Below are 19,818 nucleotides of genomic sequence, written 5' to 3'. Positions count from 1 at the left end.
TAGTCATGGGGGTTAGGGAATCTAAATTAGCACATTTTTCGGTATTGAAGACAGACCCCTTACTGTCAAATGTAAAAAAAAAAGTTTATTGAATAAAGGCAAAATAGGAATTTATTATACAAACCACCACACCTTCCATCACCCTTTCGATAAATATTACATTGATTATCATGACAACTCAATGACTACAGTCCTAGGATAAAAAAGGCTATTAAAGTGTTACCAGGCACCATCAAGTGAGTGCCCCTTTTTGGACATTTGAAATGGAGAAAAATTTGCCAAACAATAGACATATTTGACCCCACTTAAGTATTTTTGTTGAAACCATTTAACTCACAAAGGACGTTACGATAATGGTATTGTTGAAACCTCTGAATCCTTATGTTATTCAAAGTCACCAAGTAAATAAAAAGCAAGCAAGTAACAAACAGTAAAACCATTACTAAATCATGTTAATGTTATCTGGCAATGTGTACTGTATGCCTGCACACCACTAAAAGTTGACATTATGTACAAATGTAATGATACTTGTACATCAAATATACTAAATGTTTACTTTAATAGGATAGTCTAATGATTTTAAAGTGAATATAGTGTTCAATTTACCCAAGGAGTGTAATGCATGCCTCTGGGTGTATTTAAACGGCATTAAAATATACCCCCTAAAGAGAATGCTTCATATTTTTAAGAGAACAATTGTATGGATAATGATTCTGATCCGTCATTGATTAAAGATAACATACGGCAAGCGAAAAAATAATACCTGCAACAAAAAAGCTTATATACCATAACAGAGTTCTCACTGAAAACCTCCAGTGTTCCTCCACTTCTGTTACCCAAATAAATGTATGTACAGAGTTTTGAGTTGCTGAGTACATGTGTATCTGTATTAAACGCCAGGCTGCCAAAGTGCTGTTGCGTGCCAGTTTTTCCACTCAGTCTCTCCTGAGGTTATTCAGTCTCTCCTCAAGGTCAGCATCTGCATCTGCCAGGGCTGGCTGGGGTTCAGCTTTCTTCCCACCTGCTACGGAGAGGCTACCACCCGTGGATGGCAGATCTAAATGAACAGGAAGGAAATCAAATCAATCAGTATTCATAGGAATCTTGATGAAGAGACATCCAGCTTTATCACTACTACAACATTTTACTGAATGCAGTTGTAAATTTGACTAACTGCAAGCGCAATAACTTGACTGTGTTCCTTACTTGAGAGTTCGTCAGAGAGATTGAGACCCAGCTCGTCCAACACTTGGGACACAACAGCATCACTAAATAAAACAGTGAGAGAATTAGTGTTTCCATAGATTTACCAGCTAACATAAGTATGCCAAAAAATATGACAATCACAAATCACAATGTGTATTCAAATTGAGGCAGTACTGGCTTTGGTTTTGAGATTTAAATGATTTGGCCGGAGATTTGCGTCATGAACCCCCTACCTCTCTTCTTCATCATCCTCATCACCCATGGCATCGTCTATGGCATCATTCATCATCTCCTCCTTCATGTCCATGATCTCACTCTGTCGTTCAAACTCCATCATGATCTTCTGAATCTGTGGCAACTTCATCTGTGTAGGGGAAGTGAACATATGATGTAAGCCAATAGAATGTATTGGCAAAATTCACTGGTAACAAGAATGACTACAGACATTTTGGGTTATTAATAGTGTTTTACAGTTCTACTGGCAAGTTATCTTAAACAGAATTGGATTGTGTTCAACAGGAATAAATCAAATGATACAATGAAATGATCACCTGTCTGTTCATGGTAGCCATTGCTTTGGTAACACCTTTCATTGCTTGTGCCATGCTGTTGTTTGACTTTAGAGTCTGGATCTTCAGGCTGACTGCTTGGATATTTGCCTTCATCATAATGAATTTCTTCACATAGTGCCTTGTACGAACCAAGTCCTTTGCCATGATCTTCACAGCATCCTGTAAATGGTAACAGAGGAGTGAGAATATTTTTAATTTTTTTAAGCATCAAGACTTTTCACCTTCACAGCATCTTATCTTTGCCCTCCTTATTCTCTCACCATCTGTCCCTGTTTGGCCATTTTCTTAATGTCAGCTATGATTTTCTTCTCCTGCTGCTCCAGTCTTTGTCGCTCTCTGTCCAGATCTCTCATGGCCCGAGTCAGTGCCCTCTGGTTTTGCCTCAACATCTCCTCCGGGGTCTTCCTCTTCCCAAACAAGAACTCCATCTAAGAAACAAAAACAGGAAATACAAACAATCCAAATCTAACTCTCTCGTCAGTCATTATTACTTACAATGTGCCAGTTTTTTCCCTGAAGAGGCACACATTTTAGATATGTTTTATGCATACGTTTTGTTTGCAACTAAACAACTTCTTGTTTATAGCTAATGTAGATTATATACATTTACTGTAGCTAGATAGCTGGACCCTGATTTAACTGCTTTTTAACATTCAAGATTAAAGGACAATTCCGCCACTTTTCAACCTCATATTCATCACCTCTAGCACCATGCCAGTGTCTACATATGTGTAAATGGGTGGCAGGTAACCGAAAGGTTGCTGGATCGAATCCCCGAGTTGACAAAGTAAAAATCTGTCGTTCTGCACCTAAGCAAGGCAGTTAACCCACTGTTCCCCGGTAAGGCCGTCACTGTAAATAACAAATTGGTCTTAACTGACTTGCCTAGTTAACCTTTAATTAAATTAAACACATTTTAAAAATGGCCCGTTTTTATGATCTGCGGTTAAAAAAGTAAGGCCTTAAAAGCTTCTCTGTGACATGGTAGAATTAAGTGCTTTCAAGACAACTGGGAACTCAAAAAATATATACGAAAATATTAAGCAGGTCAAATCATGACGTCGGTGATTTTCAGGTCGTTAAGTGAAAGCTCTAATAAGATGCCCAAGTTTCCAACTTGGATGACCGTTCAAAACTATTTTTTCCCAGTAGGGAAATTCGATTTCTCCCTTGAGTTTCCACTTCTCTTGAACGCACTGAAGTAGGAGATTTCCGAGTTGTTTGAACGGGACATCTTTCAAGAGCTCCAACTTTCCGACCTGAAGATCGCTGTGGTCATGATTTTACCTAGTTTCTAGCCATTGGGAGGATATTTTCTTGCTCCACATGTCACCACGAATCTCATTTGGTGCTTTTATTGCTGCGTTCAAAACAACTGGGAACTCGGGAAAAAAACGAGCTCCGATTGGGAAAATCTATTTGAACGGTTATCCAACTCGGGCCTCTTTCTAGAGCTCCGACTTTCCGACCTGAAGACCACTGACGTCATGATTTGACCTCATATCCGAGTTACCAGTTGTTTTGAACAGGGCAATAGTCTTTGAAAATAATGTTGTAACTTTCAATGTCAACTGGTAGAACTTATTTATTTTTCCCAAGAGAAATGCGCCGTTTTCACATATGTAGACATTGTTATTCTGCAGTAGATAATGAAAATTAGGTTAAAGTTGTGAAATTGTGCTTTGAGGTTATTGATCGGAGTATAATTTAACTGGCATATAAATCGACTGATTACGTTACTCTGGTGAGTAGACGTTTAAACCAGAGTACTTTCTTTGTTTAAACTATAATGCTTGTTTCCTTGCTCGTTTAGTAGCTAGCAATCTAGCTAACATTAGCTGCTAGAAGCTAAGAAGTTGAGTCATAGTAACAAATTAAATGTGTTGGTCACATGCTAAGTTATTCCATGTTAGCTTACCGTGTATGAGGTCTTTCGTGTGGCTGTTTATGTCACGATAATGACAATTGCAAATGAAAATACTGTTTGAGAGGTCTTCGAAGGTTTTAATTCGGGAATAGTCTACCTATTTGTTTTCTTTCACATACTTCCGCATAAAGATACCTCCACTTCTATCCGAGCAGGATGTGACGTAATAAAGATTTTTGAGTCATAAATGCTACTGGTTCGTTTGTTTTGAAGGGAGACTTTTTCCTTTTCTGTCCCGGTTAGGCAGTGTCCACTTAAGTCGTTAAATTACTAATATTCACTGCTGGGTAGTAAGTATAACACAAAATAAACACACTTGGTTGAGACAGTCAATAAACAGACTGGCAGTATTACCTCTTTATTGATATGTTTATTAATAATTTCGTGGCACGGTGTCTTGCAAATCGAGCGTACCAAGAAATCATGGCGTTCATGTTCTTCGTGCGATAATCACAGACACAGACCAATGACTTTATTATATAACCATTTAGAGTGAACTCAATAGGTGGTAAATTAACGACTTAACGTTAAATCCATAAAGTGTAACGTTTGAAATGCATTTGGTTTAACAAATCTGATAACAGACCCTGACATGTTCAGACCAACTATGTCCACCTGGTGGCAGCAAGGTACTTGCAGTGGTATCAATTTCCCAACTACCCAGATTGAAGAAGAGGACTCGCTGAAGCACACAATGCACTTCTGACAAGGGTAGTAATCGCCTAAATCTTAATATCCTATTTGTTTAAAAATATAATACGTCGTTGGAGAATCGTGCTATTTTGTGTGTATTTGAAGACTGTGGTCAGCGTAGATTTGGTTCGACCGGAAACGTCGGCAAATAACTTCCCCCTACACAGTGCATTATTGTGTGGGCCGCTGACGGAGTTGTTCTGCCAGGGGTTTGGTCGACACCCTTATCAATGGAACTCCAGATCGAGGCTTCAATAGGGCCTTGAATAATTTCGTCTTTAATGACTTATGCGATAACAAATGGGTGTAGGAAGAGACACATCGATAACACACGGATGGTGGGTGGCCAAACAGTCGCCATATAACTTCAGTCTTGGTGTAAACAAAACCATTTTTGTGGATTAGTTAGGTCTTACACGATAATTCAACCATTCGTATCGGGGCCCATCGTCAGACTGGAAAATGTTAGCTTGCTTTACTCCCAGCTGCTGCATAGTAGTTATGGATTTTGTACTAATCAATATTTGACGGTTTTTAAAGAATGCGTTTTACTCAAGTAACGTTGCCTACTCCGTGATAATTAGCTACATTGAGTTTGCAATACACATGCTAATTAGCTACCCAAGGTTAGCATAATAAAGCACTTAAACATGTATCTATGTAGCATTAGCCTAGCTAGCAGCTAGCAAGTGGATATAATTCTCATGTATTGCTACAAAAACAGTTAACTGTCTAGCTACTTAGTGTGGCTGCGCTAAATTAGTTGGATAAACAGTGATATGCTTTAAACTAGCAACACATATCCTACTCTAGTTATTTTCTGTGGCAGGTAGCTATCTATCGAGCTATTGTCCGTTTAGCTCGTTAGCTGTTAAGCTATCATTGGCTAATGAGCGATTTTAGCGAGCTCATTTGTCAGCTCTTGCCGAAATTTTAATTGGAACGAGATGGGTATGCTTCACATTTCTGTATTACATCAGTAAACGTAACATTGCTATAAAACACACGTTTTTGGGGAAAAACGGCTAACTACGCAAGTTGGTTAGCTAGAGTTAGTGATTTTGTTTACATACGCATATTTGGTTTTTGTCTTGCCAGCTAGCTTTTGAGATTTAGAATCAGCCATGTCTTGACAATAGCTTCCTGGGGTTACTCCTGCTGAACAGTAATACCAACAATTCTGGAAATAAAGATAGCATCTTCGTGCATTGACATGACAGTCAAAGTTCGCCGAGAGAAAAGCACAGATGCCATCCTGTCCGCAAAAGACGCTAAATAATAGACTACTATTAACGCCATTTTAAACAGGGGCTCCGTTGTGGGCCTGTGTTGGTGTTTCTTTTGGGTCTAAAGGAAAGTGCCACAGTGCAGGATTTTTCAAGTGCCTTCGGTCAGACTGGGACTGGTGCTGTTTTTTTGACATGGAAGGTCCGATTCGAAGTAGTGTGTTCAGACACAGCCGACGCTCCCGTTCTCAACGAGACAGAGAGCGGCGCAGGAGAAGAGTAGACCTCGCTGTGCAACGGGCCACATCGCCCTCCTCGGGCTCGGAAAGGGAGCTTTGTGGATCAGGATCTGTACTAGGTCCTGGAGGTAAAGAATCTCGAACCAGCCCCAGACACAGGCCTCCTCGACGGAGGAAGCGAGTTTCGGTGTCCTGCGAGGAGGACGTCATCGATGGCTTCTCAATTGCCAGCTTCATCAGCATTGAGGCCCTGGAGGTAAGTCTCTGTATTTCCTTATGTGAACACAATCTTACCCTGAACACAATACTCAGATATGATAGACTTCAACCTCATGTAAATAACATTTGGTCCTGGAATAAATCAAACTAACACACATCAACAGTTTTTGGAGGCACACAATGGTCTCCACAGAGGTGGATTGTCCTCCCTTTATCTCTTTGTCTTTACTTGGTCACTAGTTAGGTTAACACCCCCTCCAGGTGTGAATCAGTTGTGCATTGAACTTCTTACAATTGAGGTAATTTACACTTTGAGCAATCCAATCAACAACCACAATGAAAGCCATTGGATACAATGATCTTCTCTAATGTGTCTTAACAACCTTAATTATTTGTGTACACTAAGCACCCTATGTAAATACAAATAGCCTAGGTTATACTAAGGTTTAGGAATCTGCTTGAAATTAGACCAACAATAACTAGTCTCGTTCTTCTCTTGAGTTTAAACCCCACACAATCTAGTATTTCAGGATACGTATTTGATATACACTATATATACTAAAGTATGTGGACACCCATTAAAATTAGTGGATTCAGCTATTTCTGCCACACCTGTTGCTGACAGGTGTATAAAATGGAGCACACAGCCATGCAATATCAGTTGCAACACTCAGTTACAGTTACAAACTGACTCTGGAAGCAACGTCAGCACAAGAACTGTTTGTCAATAGCTTCATGAAATGGGTTTCTGTGGCCGAGCAGCTGCACACAAGCCTAAGTTCACCATGAGCAATGCCAAGTGTCGGCTGGAGTGATGAATCACGTTTCGCCATCCGGCAGTCCGAAGGGACAAATCTGGGTTTGGCGGATGCCAGGAGAATGCTACCTACCCGAATGCGTAGTGCCAACTGTAAAGTTTGGCGGAGAAGGAATAATGGTCTGGGGCTGTTTTTCATGGTTTGGTCTAGGCTCCTTAGTTCCAGTGAAAGGGCATCTTGATGCTACAGCATGACATTCTAGATGAGTCTGTGCTTCCAACTTTGTGGCAACAGTTTGGGGAAGGCCATTTCCTGTTTCAGCATGACAATGACAACGTGCACAAAACAAGGTCCATACAGAAATGGTTTGTCGAGATCGGTGTGGGAGAAATTGCGTGTCCTGCACAGAGCCCTGACCTCAATCCCATTGAACACCTTTGGTATGAATTGGAATTCCAAACTGCGAGCCAGGCCTAATCACCCAACATCAGTGCCTGACCTCACTAATGTTCTTGTGGCTGAATGGAAGCAAGTCCCTGCAGCAATGTTCCAACATTGAGTAGAAAGCCTTCCCAGAAGAGTGGAGCCTGTTATAGCAGCATAGGGGGTTGGGGGCATATTAATGACGATGATTTTGGAATAAGATGTTTGATGAGCAGGTGTCCACATACTTTTGGTCATGTAGTGTAGCATGCTCTGGGGGCAGTTGAATGGCAGCAATCTAGTATCCATACTTTAGACAACCTTCAAAACTGAGTTGCTCAAACATGCAATATCATTGTAAACCATCTGAAATCGTGTCCGGGCAAGTCATCACTGACTATGCTATTAATTTCTCAGTCGAGGCTTCCTCTTTAGTTTTTTTAGTTTTTTAGTTTTTTTAAATGTCGATGGCAAGAATGTCCTTCCTTGGTGGCTATCAAGACATGAGCTGCTTAAAACTTGTGCGAAATACTAGGAAGTCAATCAAATCGTTGTCATTGTTTCAGTAAACCTAACATGCTGACCACACCACTCACGTGCTTTGCAAAATAAGTGTACACATACATCAATCATTGCACCCACACTGTTTGTGCGCCTCAGCGAGCGTCTGCGTGGCCAGGCACTAAAATAGAAATGGTTTCTATTTGTGACGCTCAACGCGCTGCAAGTCCGTTCTCTCCTATCTCCACAATGGTTTTTAAGAGCATATACCCACGAGCAATCTCCTCATTGGTGTTTAGGAGCATATACCCACGTGTGTGATTTGAAAGATGAACTGACGTCCTCACTCCAGTCGGTTGTAGTAATGCACTGTTAAGTTGGTTGCCAACCGCCATATAAAGTCCAAAGAAGTAAAAAAGAAGCCCAAGGAAGGTGACAAAACGTTTAACCGAATTCCTTTCTCATCTATGGATTAATTGTCAGAGTAGAGGACCTTGTGCATTTCAGATACAATAACAACCCAATGTTTATATACCAGAACAAATTAGCTAGCAACAGCAAGCTAGCTAAGTTGCCATAAATGTTTAATGCTTTTCAACCTGTCCCCAAATTAATATAATTGGTTCAGTTTGTTTTGATATTTCAACCTGCGTATCCTGATCGTGTCTGGTGTGGGGGTACAAAATCAACATGCGCACGCAGGTGTCCGGTTTGATCAGCTTGTAACAGTTTTGTACCGCTTGTTTAACACTGCGATGTATCTTCTATCAAGATGGACTGCTCCATGAAGCCTAACCAACGTGCCGCCATGCTCATGGGGAGGGGGAGCAAGAGAAAGAGGGGCCCAAAGGAGAATGGCAGAGGGCTCGTCTCAGAGCCAGAGGAAGGGGCCCTACCCAGCTTCTCCCGCAGCTGTTGTAATAGGAATAGAAAGAAGAGAAGAAAGACAGAGGTTAAGGTAAGCAGCACACCGGCGGTATGGTTGCCATGCTATTGCGACCCATTTGTCTCTTGTTTTTGGGAACTAGCTGGCCTGTTCATCTCAATGTAAATGTAAATGTAAATATTCAGACTGAAGTGAATTCAAAACATTTAATGACCTACAGGGCTAGTAGGAGCACTGGCTGAGTAACACTTAATAGTGACAACTTATAGCAACGTGTCGGCCGAGCTTCAAATGGAACGATGGGGATGTATTAACTCCAGGTCAGACAGACATGAAGATTATTTCAAGTTGCTAAATACCCTGTCGATGGGGAAACTATATTTAGAGTATGACTGCTCTTTGACACTGGATTTTCAGGTGTTATGCATCCCAACCTAGGGAACGGTTAGCCTACACAGTATAATTTGGAAATTCAAGGGTGTTTAGTCCTGAAAAAGTCATAGTCAAAGAATGTGAAGGCAAGAATAGCAACTCAATAAAACCATCTGCAAAGTTGAAACCAAGGGACCTCCTCAAAACTACTAGGCTGGGAGTTGCAGAAGAAGTACAAATTGATTCTGGAAAGGCTTTGATGTCTGAACTATCTCAGGATACAGATCCTGCCTAACCTGTAATGTCCCACCTGCTTTGCCTAAGGCTTGGGCCAACATTTATGTTGAAGCTGAATACCAAATATTTTACATATTAACTATTATATTTTTTTTTAGGTTGGGAGCATCCTCTTCTTGGAGACTGGCTACATCGTAAGTTTCTTTATACTTCTATTGATACAGTACTTAAGCTGTCCATAGGATACAGCTGCGTTTTTCAAATGTTGTGGAACATCTAAATGTAGCAATTTAAAAAAAAATGTTTTTCTTTTAGTGTGACACAGAGAGCGAGTCAGCAGATAAGGTAAGGTACTGCTTGAATCAAACCACACAAAATGAAGATTCATTTTTGGAGTTGCACTATTGTTCCTGCCTATTGTTAGGTTTAGATTTACCTACTGTGTTTTTCCTCTCATCCCCCTAGGCCTCTGACAATGACATGGAGCCAATGTTCACTGTCAGTACCAGGAAAGGTAAAATGCTGTTCTCTCATTCCCATAGCTGTATGCCTTTGCTTTATAAATATGCTCTTGTCATTTGGTGACTTGTTTTCAGTGTGCACTCATTGATGTATTTTTTTATTCAGTTTTGTCATTTTCTTTTTTCAGAGGAGGGTTGCAGGTACAAAAACAATCAAATGAATGCATACAAAGAACCCATGCCACCTCCCCGCATCCTCTACTCCCACCCAGAAACCATGCCTCCCACCCCTTACCAATCCACCCAAAAACCAGGATTGCTTATTTCTCCACCTATCCATCCCCCGTTTCTCCACTTATATTCCCTTCCCCCGTACCACCGCTTCCCCGTGGGCCTGAAAGCAAAGAAAGTAACAATAGTCTATATAAATCTATATAATTGGTTTGAAGGTGTTGGGCTTTAGCTGAGATTGTTCTTTAGAGTGAAGTATATTTGCCCAGGCCTCAATTGTTCCTTGACTATTATCATTCATTCTCACTAATGATAATTCTGTTTTAACTTCTAATAGTAACTGTGTTCACAGGTTAAATGGGAGGGAGTGATGTGGTTTCCATCTGAGCCAACATCTTCTTTTTTGCGGCAGTGCTGCCTGCTAGCAGTATTCTTCTCTGATTGAGAGATTCAAGAAACCGTCATTGTTATGTAACGTAATAGATGGAGGCATTGAATATTTGAATTCATGCATTTTGTCAAGTTCTTCCATATTCTAAGGGTGGTTCAGATTCAATTAGATCTGTGGACCATACTCTTTTTTTTAATGACTAGCTCAGAATATTATTGTTCCAAAAAGTTGTTTATATATTCTAGCAATCAGTCTTTTCGAGAGTCCAGAGAATTTATTTATAAATTCCATTATTGGATATTTCGGTAGGTGGGTTTCCGAAGGGACTCCATTGGCCAGCATAGCTGACCTAAATTGTAAATATTGAAAAAAGGAGTTGCCTGGTAATGTGTGTGTATCTTTCAAATGGAATCTTCTCAAACCATTACTGTCCATGATATCGGTAAGGGTACTGATTCCACATTAGGACCATTGGGGTGAAACAAAGTATACACTCATTTGAAATTATGCAATGTTTTTTTTCTCGCCCTTTAGTTATGGAGCCTATCCCTGTGAGCGTTGCCTCTTCTATGGGCAAAGGCTGCCCTCTACTACCACTACCAGGCCGCTGTGGCCTCTCGCGGCTGGCGGTCACCCCACGTGTCTCTGGCCTGGAGCGCAGCCAGGAGAGGAGCCTGGAGCCGCCTTACCCCGAGCCCCTGTCTACCTCCTTCTCCTGCCTGCCGTCCCTCTCCCCGGCCACGGTCACACGGCCCGGCCAGCTCAACGGCGGCAGCAGCAACGGCCTTCACCACCACCCCCACCACGACCCCAGCCCGCCGCGCTCCAAACACAAGCCCTTCCTCACCTTCCCCGGGCGACACCCATCCATCTACAGCATGGGCATCAACAACAGGTCAGTCACTGGTACTACCAGGTCTGCCTAGCAGTTTGCACTATTACTTCGGCAGTAAAAACAACTACTTCCACTACCACAACTTTTTGGACAGCTGAAGCAAACACGCATTTTCTACTTTTTTTATTTTTTTTGTCTAAACTTGTTTTCACTCTCCTTAGGAACGGTACCTCAGTCAAACCCCAGTCCTCTTCTGCTGCTTCTTCATTGTCGTCTATGCGACCCCCAACTCCCTCTACCGGTTTATCGATGTCCCTCCTGAGAGGTCCAGGGTCGTCAGGATCTCTACGCCCCCCTTCGCGTTCCGGCTCCCTGTTCACCTCCTCCCCTGGGCTTCCCCCTCCACCTCCTCTCCTCACGTCCCACTCAGGAGCAGGTAGTGTACAGTTGGCACCAATGTGTAGTGCTATTTTTTTCACCCCACAGCCTGTCAGATCGTCAACCATAATTGCAAATGTTTGGGTTTTATTTACCAATCAGGGCTGCTCTTAGCTTCATATGGGTACACGGACAGCCTAATGTTACAGTGTAGCAAAATTAGTTCTATGTTTCTGATTTAATAATAACTTAATTCTGATCTGTCTGTTCCCTCATTGCAGAACAAGACCTGCTGCGCCAGGGCCTGAACTCTCACTTCCTGGCTTCACAGGACCGCGAGGGCCGCCGCAGCGTCCCTGGGGCTGAGAGTAACGGTGGCGGGCCAGGCCGCTCTACTCCCGGAGGTCCGTCGGGGGCCAGCTCCAGTTCGGGCTCCTCAGGCCGTTCCTCCCAGGCCAGCGTCCAGCCACTGGCCTTCCAATTCCACCAGCACAACCACCAGCACCAGCACACACATACACACCAACACTTCACCCCCTTCCTGCACCCCAACACCACCGCACCACCGCCTCAGCACCTGGTAAGAGATGACACATTGGGTTTCATTGAGCAGCTTCTGCCTTGAAATGCCAGTGTTGGCATGTAACTTACCACTTTTTGTATTCATCTTTTAGTTTGAGAAGTATGGCAAGATGGAGGGGCTCTATAGAAACACTGTGAGTTTGTTTACATGCTCCAGAATTGGTGTGTTTATACATTTGAGGTGGATGTTGAGATGAACGTGGTAGGGGTCTGAGGAGTGTCGTTTTAACCAGTCTCTCTGTGTATGTGTGGCTGGTGTAGTTCTTCCCACAGTACCCTGCTCCCTCAGCGCCAGGCATCCAGCCTGTGCTTCCTCCCACTGGGCCCTTCAGCTCTTTGCAAGGAGCCTTCCAGCCTAAGGTGAGTGGAGCTTTCGCTACATTTCCCTGAGAGATTGTCCTTTTACAAGTCAATGGATTATATGTTGTTGTCTAGATGAAGAACCATTTGCTGTGTTTTGATACAGCCTCTTGCCCCCCAGAGAACGAGTCCTGAGATGACCGCTCGACTGGGGGGTGTGCCTCACCACCTGCAGCCCAAAGACCCCAGGGTAAGATGCTCCGTATAACTATGACATTATAGAATATATCATGGCAATGGTTACAATGGAAGCTTGTAGTATAGGATTGAGTTGCTAGACGATACGCGTGAGTATAAAGGCATTATGTGCGAAGACTTGGGCCTAGTAGTCAATGCAGGAAAAAGTGGACAACAATTAGCAAACAGTTGGATAGAGGGTCCAGTGCAGTCAAATTAACAGTCCAATGCAGTCAAATTATTTTCCTGTGTTTTATATATATTTCCACACTGAGGTTGGAACGATTTCATTAAATTATTATAATACACTAAAAGAGCAAGAGCTGTTTGAAAAGACCGCCTGAAATTTCTGCCTGTTTGGTTTGAATGGCATTTTAGCCTTTCATGATGACATCACCGTGCGGTAACTTAGTTAATAGAGCAATAAGAATGAGTTCCAAACTTCTGCCAATGACAGCTAATGATCTGTTTTCTCACTCAGACCACTCCCAGACAGCCATAGCAAAATTCTTGCTCGAGGAATTGCTCTTTGCTAAGAAGCTACTTGTTTCTTTTTGACCATTGTTTTCAATTAAAATCACAGCAAGGTACTTAATTGTTACCCAGAAATGATTTGATATTGTTATAATACCGGCTGCATTGGGCCTTTAACAAACATGGTTTTACTACTCCTTTTTTAATTTATTTTTTATAGCTAACTGATCCATTTGGGACATCGTTGAAAGTCAGTAATGTAAGAAAAGTCGGCTGCTTTATCAGCCCTTGAATACATTTTTTAAAAGTGTTATGACACTGTCACTGTTCTGTTGGTGTTCCTACTAACTCTTGGTCAGATTCAAAACTATTCGACTAAACGCCCTTGCACACCAAGTCTGACTTCTTCTCTGACTTTTGGCACACCTACGGTGAAACTCTCATTACTCATTTTGGAATTAGAAGGATTCTGATATTTGTAACTTTTTTTTTTTTGTCTAGGAAAAAGAAACTGGCCTATAATTTGTTTATTAATGCTGTTTGCCTTACTTAACTACTTCTTCCACCATACTCACGTTCATGCTATGCCAGACAAACATTTCATACGGCAGACATTAACACCATTGCATCTGACTCTGTGCAAAGGCCTTAAGTCTTAATGCAAGCTAAACAGGATCACAGTCAATCATGTGTTTTTGAATACACAGAAACCAGGGAAGTGGTGTGCAATGCATGTACGTGTGGCATGGATGATTCTGAGCCATCAGAAGAAGGTGAAGGTAATGACTTGTGAAACATTTCACACTTTTTAAAATGTTTATTATTTGACTTCATTCGGATCCAGTCTGTATTAGAAAGTTTTTCGGGGAAATTCGACCACTCAAACATTCTTATCAGATGTCAATATAAAAAAATCGTAACAATATTGGTTTAGTTGTCCATGTTTATTGAAAAAGCTATTTGCAATTGCTGATCTGTAAACAATATTCTAATCTGCTCTTATTTATATGTATTATCTGTAAATAGTTCTCTAAAGTTTTCTGGGTCATACTGCCCACCGACTTGTTTTCTTTCTTTGATTACCTGCCATTTAGGGGCCTACCTTCCACTGCCCTCATCTCATTTGAAATATGCTATGGCCATTGCATTGACTAACCACCACTCCCCTCTTTCTCAGCTGATGCAGGCAGATCCTCACAAGTTGGACTTCCGTAACGAGCTGCTGGCTCGTCTTCCAGGGGCCGGGGGTCTGGGCCCTCTGGGGCCCCTCGGAGGTGGCCTTCCATCTGCCCACGACCTGAACCGACCTGCCAGCCTCTTCACAGCTGCTGGTGGGTGCTTTTGTGGTCTTGCCAGATATGTTTGAAGAAAAGGGGCAGTAGTTGTTTGCACCATAGAGAGAGCTATGGGCTGTTCAAAAACCACAGGAAAAGAGAAAAGATTCCCTGGCATTGCAAATAGTTAGTAAATTGTTTATAGTTTTTATTATGAATAGTGGATTTATCAAATTTGACATCTGATGTGTGCAATGTTTAAAGGTCATGAACACAGTCAATCATGTTCTTCATGAAATGGGATGATATTTGAAGGAAACCAGTATGATGACCGACGTGTGAAAAATGACTGTTGCGTCTACATTGATAAAGTTACGGGTTCGCTCCCCCATGTCAAACACTTTGAATCGTTATTTAAGGGACATCACCTGAACTCTCATTTTAATACACCAATGATAACATGATATTCACGTACCTAGTTTAAGTAAGTACCGCCTTGTAACCAACATCGGAGAAGGCGTGTTTGCAGAGGGACTTGGTTTATATAGCTAGATAACTACTCTACTGGTGCCAAAATGTCACTGTACGGTGCTAGCAAATGTAATTAAAAGTTTACTCTATTCATTGATGGCAAAGATACTTGTGTTTCCCCTTTCATCTATGTCTGGTGTTAGCTACTTACTGGCTAGCTAGGTCTTCAGATAGCATTGAACAAAAGGAGGGGGTTGTTAAAAATGCAGACGCAGTTGTCAACACATCCATCAGTGCTGCTGAGAAATGCGTCACAAGAGACATGCCAAACGGGAGATGTATATTTTTTGTTATGATAGAATTGATGCAATTTCACCGAGTTGCTTTCTGTGTCACCAAATTCGCTTGAGAGGATTTTACTGCAACATTTCTCACTGCATCCAAGTTGCTTGGCATGGGCGTTTCAAAGAGCTGTCAGTCAAGGCGAGCTCATGAATATAAGCTCCTCGCCCACTCAGCCTGTCTTTTCAAACTTCTTGCTTAGATATGAGAGAGAAAGTACTTTTCAGAATGACTGAGGACCCTTTTTAAAGTATTATGTAGAGGTGTGCATATTATTTGACATTTTGGTGTGTGCCCCCTTTTCCCTCAGGTGGAGTCAATCCATCATCTCCTTTCATCCCACCATCAACGCCCCACTCCTCTTTCCTCACCCCAACTGCACACTTAGGTAAGAGACTGCTTCAAAGGTCGCATCTGTGCCACTTGCACCCTTGGTAAACAATTCTTATTTTGATACTGTCTCAAGAAACTGCTTTGTTTAGCATATTCACAGGTCTCTGATACACCGTATTAGCCTAGATAATCAATTTAAGCATAGTGACTTTAGAACATGCGACTAAAGTAGATTGTGCTCCAGTGAGTCTGAACACTAATAGTGAGTATTGCCAGAGGTTTGATGCTCTAAGGTTTGTGTCCGCTTCAGTCCTGATGTTTATATGCGCATGTGTTGCAGACCCTTACGGCCGCTCACCTCCGTTTGCACCTCTCGGAGCCCTGGGCTCTGGTGCCTTCGGGGGACTGGGCAGCCCTACGCTGGGTGAGTCACCATTTCTCTTCCTCAAAAAGGAACAATCATTTGTCCTTAATCCTTGGATAATAATTTGTACTGTCTACTGAAATCACTAACATTAATCCAACGTCTTTCCGTCTCTAGCTAACAGCTCAGTGTTTGGCCACAAGGACCCACCTGCGGTCGGGAGCTTACCCAACCCTCATGACCCATGGAACCGGCTGCACAGTGGGCCTCCCCCATTCGCCGGCCCCAGCTGGGCCAAGGGGAGTGAGAAGAGGGATGAGCGGGACCAGGGGAAGGACATGGAGAGGAGAGAGATTATTCACATCAAAGACGAGAAAGACCGGTGAGGGACAACGGCCTCACTCAAACATATTTCATCAACCTAGTTCCTAAATATGTTGTTTGAACTTATCTTTCTATAGTAGTTTTCTGTCTGATTCAGTTCACGTTACTCAACACATTTTTAATGCTGTTTTTGATTTGAGTGCTTAATTGGTATATCTCTCCCCGCAACCACTTATCAATCAACTTCGATCCTCTTTTTCAGAGACAATATGCTATATGGTCGTCAACCTGTGCGGATGTCTCCGGTCTCCCCGGCCCTCAAGCTCCAGCAGCATCGCAGCAGCACCCCTGTCTCCCACATCAACGGACATGGGGGCCCCCTTGGAGGCCCCAGCGGTCTCACTGAGGATCTGACACGAGGCCACAGCAGGGACCGAGACGGGGACAAGCGACCGCTCTCCTCCAGGCCACTTCCACCAGGCCCTTCGTCCTTAGCAGCTGCAGCAGACAGAGACAGGCCTCGCTCCTCTTCTTCCTCCGTGCTGACGACTCCCCCACCCTCGGGACCCGGTGCCCCCTCGCCTTTGGATCTGTACCCCCGTCAGCAGCCCCCAGCGCAGCACGGACTACATAATGAACTCCCCCACTCCTCACAAAGAGAGGGAGGCCCCCCTGCCTTATCCTCAGCCACAGTCACCTCTCTGTCCCAGGGCAAGAAGCCTGACCGAACCACCACCCCGTTGCCCAAGCCTCCACCCCTCTTCCCCCCGGTCAAGGTCAAGGAGGAGCGGAAGGAAGAACCGGAGCCCGTGCCAATCTCCCTGCCGCCTTCCCTGCACCCCAGCCACAACTACGATCGGCCCAACAGCCGCCCTCACCACCACCGCTCCGCCACCCCCTCTTCTCGCTCTATGACTCCCACACCCAGCTTGCCCCTGCCTCCTCCCACCCCGCACAACCCTCACCATCACCTCTCCATCCTGGAGCGCTCCCGAGCACAGGCCGCCATTGAGGCCTACCTAGGGAGCACACAAGGGGCTGGCGGGATAGTAGTGGGTCCAGGGGGAGAGAGGTTCTCCACCCATCCTCACGGCCTGCCCCAGGGGCATGGCCAGCACCCCCACAGCTTCCCATGGGATCCATGGAGGGAGCTGGCCGCCCAACAGCAGCAGCAGCAACGCCGGGAGGCCATGGCTCTGCGTTCAGACCCCCACCTGGCGCTGCGCTCCGACCCCCACCTGGCCCGCCTGCTCCAGAACCAGCACGCTCAGCGCTTCTTGGAGGCCGAGAGGGCGGCTGCGATGGCAGCAGCGGTGGCTGCAAACAACCCTCACCACCACCCTCCTACCTCCTCCGCCTCCTCGGCCCGCCAGGAGTTTGGCCTGATGGCCCACAACTTTGACCGCCCTCCCCAGCTGGGTCCCCAAGGTGGCGGGCTCATGGATGAGCAGCAGCGTGCCCAGATCCTGAGGGAAGACTTTGAAAGGGCACGCTACTTTGGGATGCATTCTCACCCGCACCTCTCGGGTTCCCACCTGCCACCGGGTTCTCACTCTGCCCATCTGGAGCAGCTGCACGCTGGGATGCTCTCCCACTCACACCTCCACCAGCCTGGAGTTTCCACCCACTCGTCCCACCACCCCGGCCTTTACTCGCGCCTGGGGCCTCTACACGCGCACCACGTGCCCAATGGCATCCTGACCAAGACCCCTGCTGGCCTGGTGGGGGCACTGTCCGTAGGAGCCCCCCCTCCGCTCATTCCATCTGTGACCAGCAGGTCTTCCACCCCGACCCGCAGACTGGGTGGGCCCGGGGACTTGGCCATGTACTCTCACAAAGACAGCGAGTCCAGATAGTACAGGGACACACCGGAGGAGTCAAAGGGAAACGTCAGGATTACTTTGCTGCTCTCACTCTGCTTCCTGAAACACACAACTCACTAAGGCTGTAAGACCAGAGATGGGCAACTCCAGTCCTCGGGGGCTGGAGTGGTGTCACACTTTTTCCCCCATCCCTGGGCAAACTCAGCTGATTCAAATGAATTTGATTATAAACTGAAGATCATGATTAGTTGGTAATTAAGTCAGGTGTGTTAGCTGGGGCAAAAGTGTGACACCAATCAGGCCCCTGATGTCTAGAGTTGCCCATCTCTGATCTCGACCAATGAGCCCCCCAAAGGGTGTTGCTGGGTTTGAAGATAGGGAAGAGATATGAGGAGACTTGTATGGAGGCGACAGCACATTCACAATGGTTCAATCAGTGCAATTTTAAGGTACATGGTTTCTGTGCTTCCTAGTGTTTTATTATTTTAAGGTTCTTTGTCCATATGATGAATACAATAATGGTAGCTGTACAAAGAGGCAGAGAGAACGCTTTCCCAATTGAATATGATCAGGTTTCAAGCAAGCTTTTTCATGTGTGATAAGATGAGCTCTGAGAGATGTGCACATTTTGTACACATGAATCGTTCATCCTTCTCTTGTTCCAACTCATGGGGATATATAAATCCCTTTGCATAAATAAAACGTTGGGATGTTTTTTGGATGAGCAAAATAATTATGGTAGCACAGTATAATTTTTATTTTTTTTGTCCTCTGTAATTGTGAAAAGACTAGATTATTGATGAAACTTTTGAAGATTCTAAATCTATAAAGAACCGTATGCTTCTGTACCTCTTCTCCTCACCACTCCTCTGTGATCTAAGATCCTTGGCTCCACCTCTTGTATTTAATCGAAAGAAAGACTGATGTATACTGTGCCGACACGGTGGACAATATTTCTCTTCTGATTTGACATATGAGCAGGACCCTAATATAGTAGTCTAGTGAAATTGCCTTTGTAATTATTATTGTTAACATTTTATCTTCTATAATGATAATAAATATATTCACTGTTATTTGTCATTGTTTCAGGTATCACTAATGCACTCCCCTTTCAGTAACAATTTCAAGTTGTTCCACATCAGGCATTAACAGTTTGACAGAAAAAGGAAATGCTTGTAAACGTGAGTAAGACAACCATAACAACCTCTGGCTTCTTCGTGGATCAGATCTTTGAATATATGATGAATACACTGAGGGAGGTTTGTGTTGGTGTCACATCACATTTTGGACTATGAATGCCTGCCGGCAAGTCATTTTCACGTTGATGCTCCATGAACAAAGATAATTTATATACATGGAAGAATGGGACAGGAGGCTTTAAAAAAGAATCGGTACACAGGACTGGACTAAGGGTATACTGAGAGAAGGAAAAGACATTTGGGTCGATTTTATTTTAATAAGACCATTTTATACCTTTCAAACCCCTTCCCCTATAGTCCACAAAGATGAATTATTAAAATAACTGTTGGTTACTTGATTGTGGGTCTTTTATTTGATTTGGTTGTCTTGGTGTCTTAATAGATGTCAGAGTTCAGAAACTGCAAAGGGATGACTGAGCACATCTTTATGTACTCTGACATTTTTGTGCACCTTTTGTGCTTTCCAGAATTTAGGTTTATTTGAAGAGCGCATACAGCGTGGAGCTCCAACGCCAACCTTGGAGAGCAGGAATTTGTTCC

General features: G+C 43.8%; 2 protein-coding genes across 5 annotated transcripts; one reads left to right on the top strand and one right to left on the bottom strand.

Moving 5' to 3' along the window:
* Positions 1-65: 65 nt before the first annotated feature.
* Positions 66-3,856, bottom strand: LOC118366855 (charged multivesicular body protein 2a-like). Its single transcript, XM_035749625.2, has 6 exons — positions 3,697-3,856; positions 2,039-2,206; positions 1,758-1,937; positions 1,440-1,570; positions 1,207-1,268; positions 66-1,057 (listed from the first exon to the last, which is right to left on the bottom strand). Exons 2-6 carry the CDS (start codon positions 2,204-2,206, stop codon positions 936-938), a joined length of 663 nt encoding a protein of 220 aa, XP_035605518.1. The 5' UTR covers positions 3,697-3,856; the 3' UTR covers positions 66-935.
* A 111-nt stretch (positions 3,857-3,967) lies between these two features.
* Positions 3,968-19,611, top strand: LOC118366815 (autism susceptibility gene 2 protein-like). 4 transcript variants are annotated; one of them, XM_035749546.2, is made up of 18 exons: positions 3,968-6,119; positions 8,537-8,722; positions 9,418-9,453; positions 9,575-9,604; positions 9,725-9,773; positions 10,877-11,237; positions 11,399-11,613; positions 11,837-12,135; positions 12,230-12,271; positions 12,399-12,497; positions 12,619-12,687; positions 13,369-13,407; positions 13,856-13,927; positions 14,326-14,479; positions 15,546-15,623; positions 15,909-15,992; positions 16,110-16,314; positions 16,519-19,611. In XM_035749546.2, the coding sequence occupies exons 1-18, from the start codon at positions 5,820-5,822 to the stop codon at positions 18,110-18,112; spliced, it is 3,912 nt and encodes a 1,303-aa protein (XP_035605439.1). In that variant the 5' UTR covers positions 3,968-5,819; the 3' UTR covers positions 18,113-19,611. The 4 variants fall into 4 exon arrangements, with proteins under 4 accessions (XP_035605439.1, XP_035605429.1, XP_035605458.1 ...); XM_035749536.2 differs by having other exon boundaries at positions 12,604-12,687; XM_035749565.2 differs by lacking the exon at positions 13,369-13,407.
* Positions 19,612-19,818: the final 207 nt, after the last annotated feature.

The sequence above is a fragment of the Oncorhynchus keta genome, chromosome 3, assembly GCF_023373465.1.
Source record: "Oncorhynchus keta strain PuntledgeMale-10-30-2019 chromosome 3, Oket_V2, whole genome shotgun sequence".
Taxonomy (NCBI): Eukaryota; Metazoa; Chordata; class Actinopteri; order Salmoniformes; family Salmonidae; genus Oncorhynchus; species Oncorhynchus keta.
The sequence above is the reverse complement of the archived record's forward strand: the minus strand, read 5'-3'. Positions and strand labels throughout refer to the sequence as shown.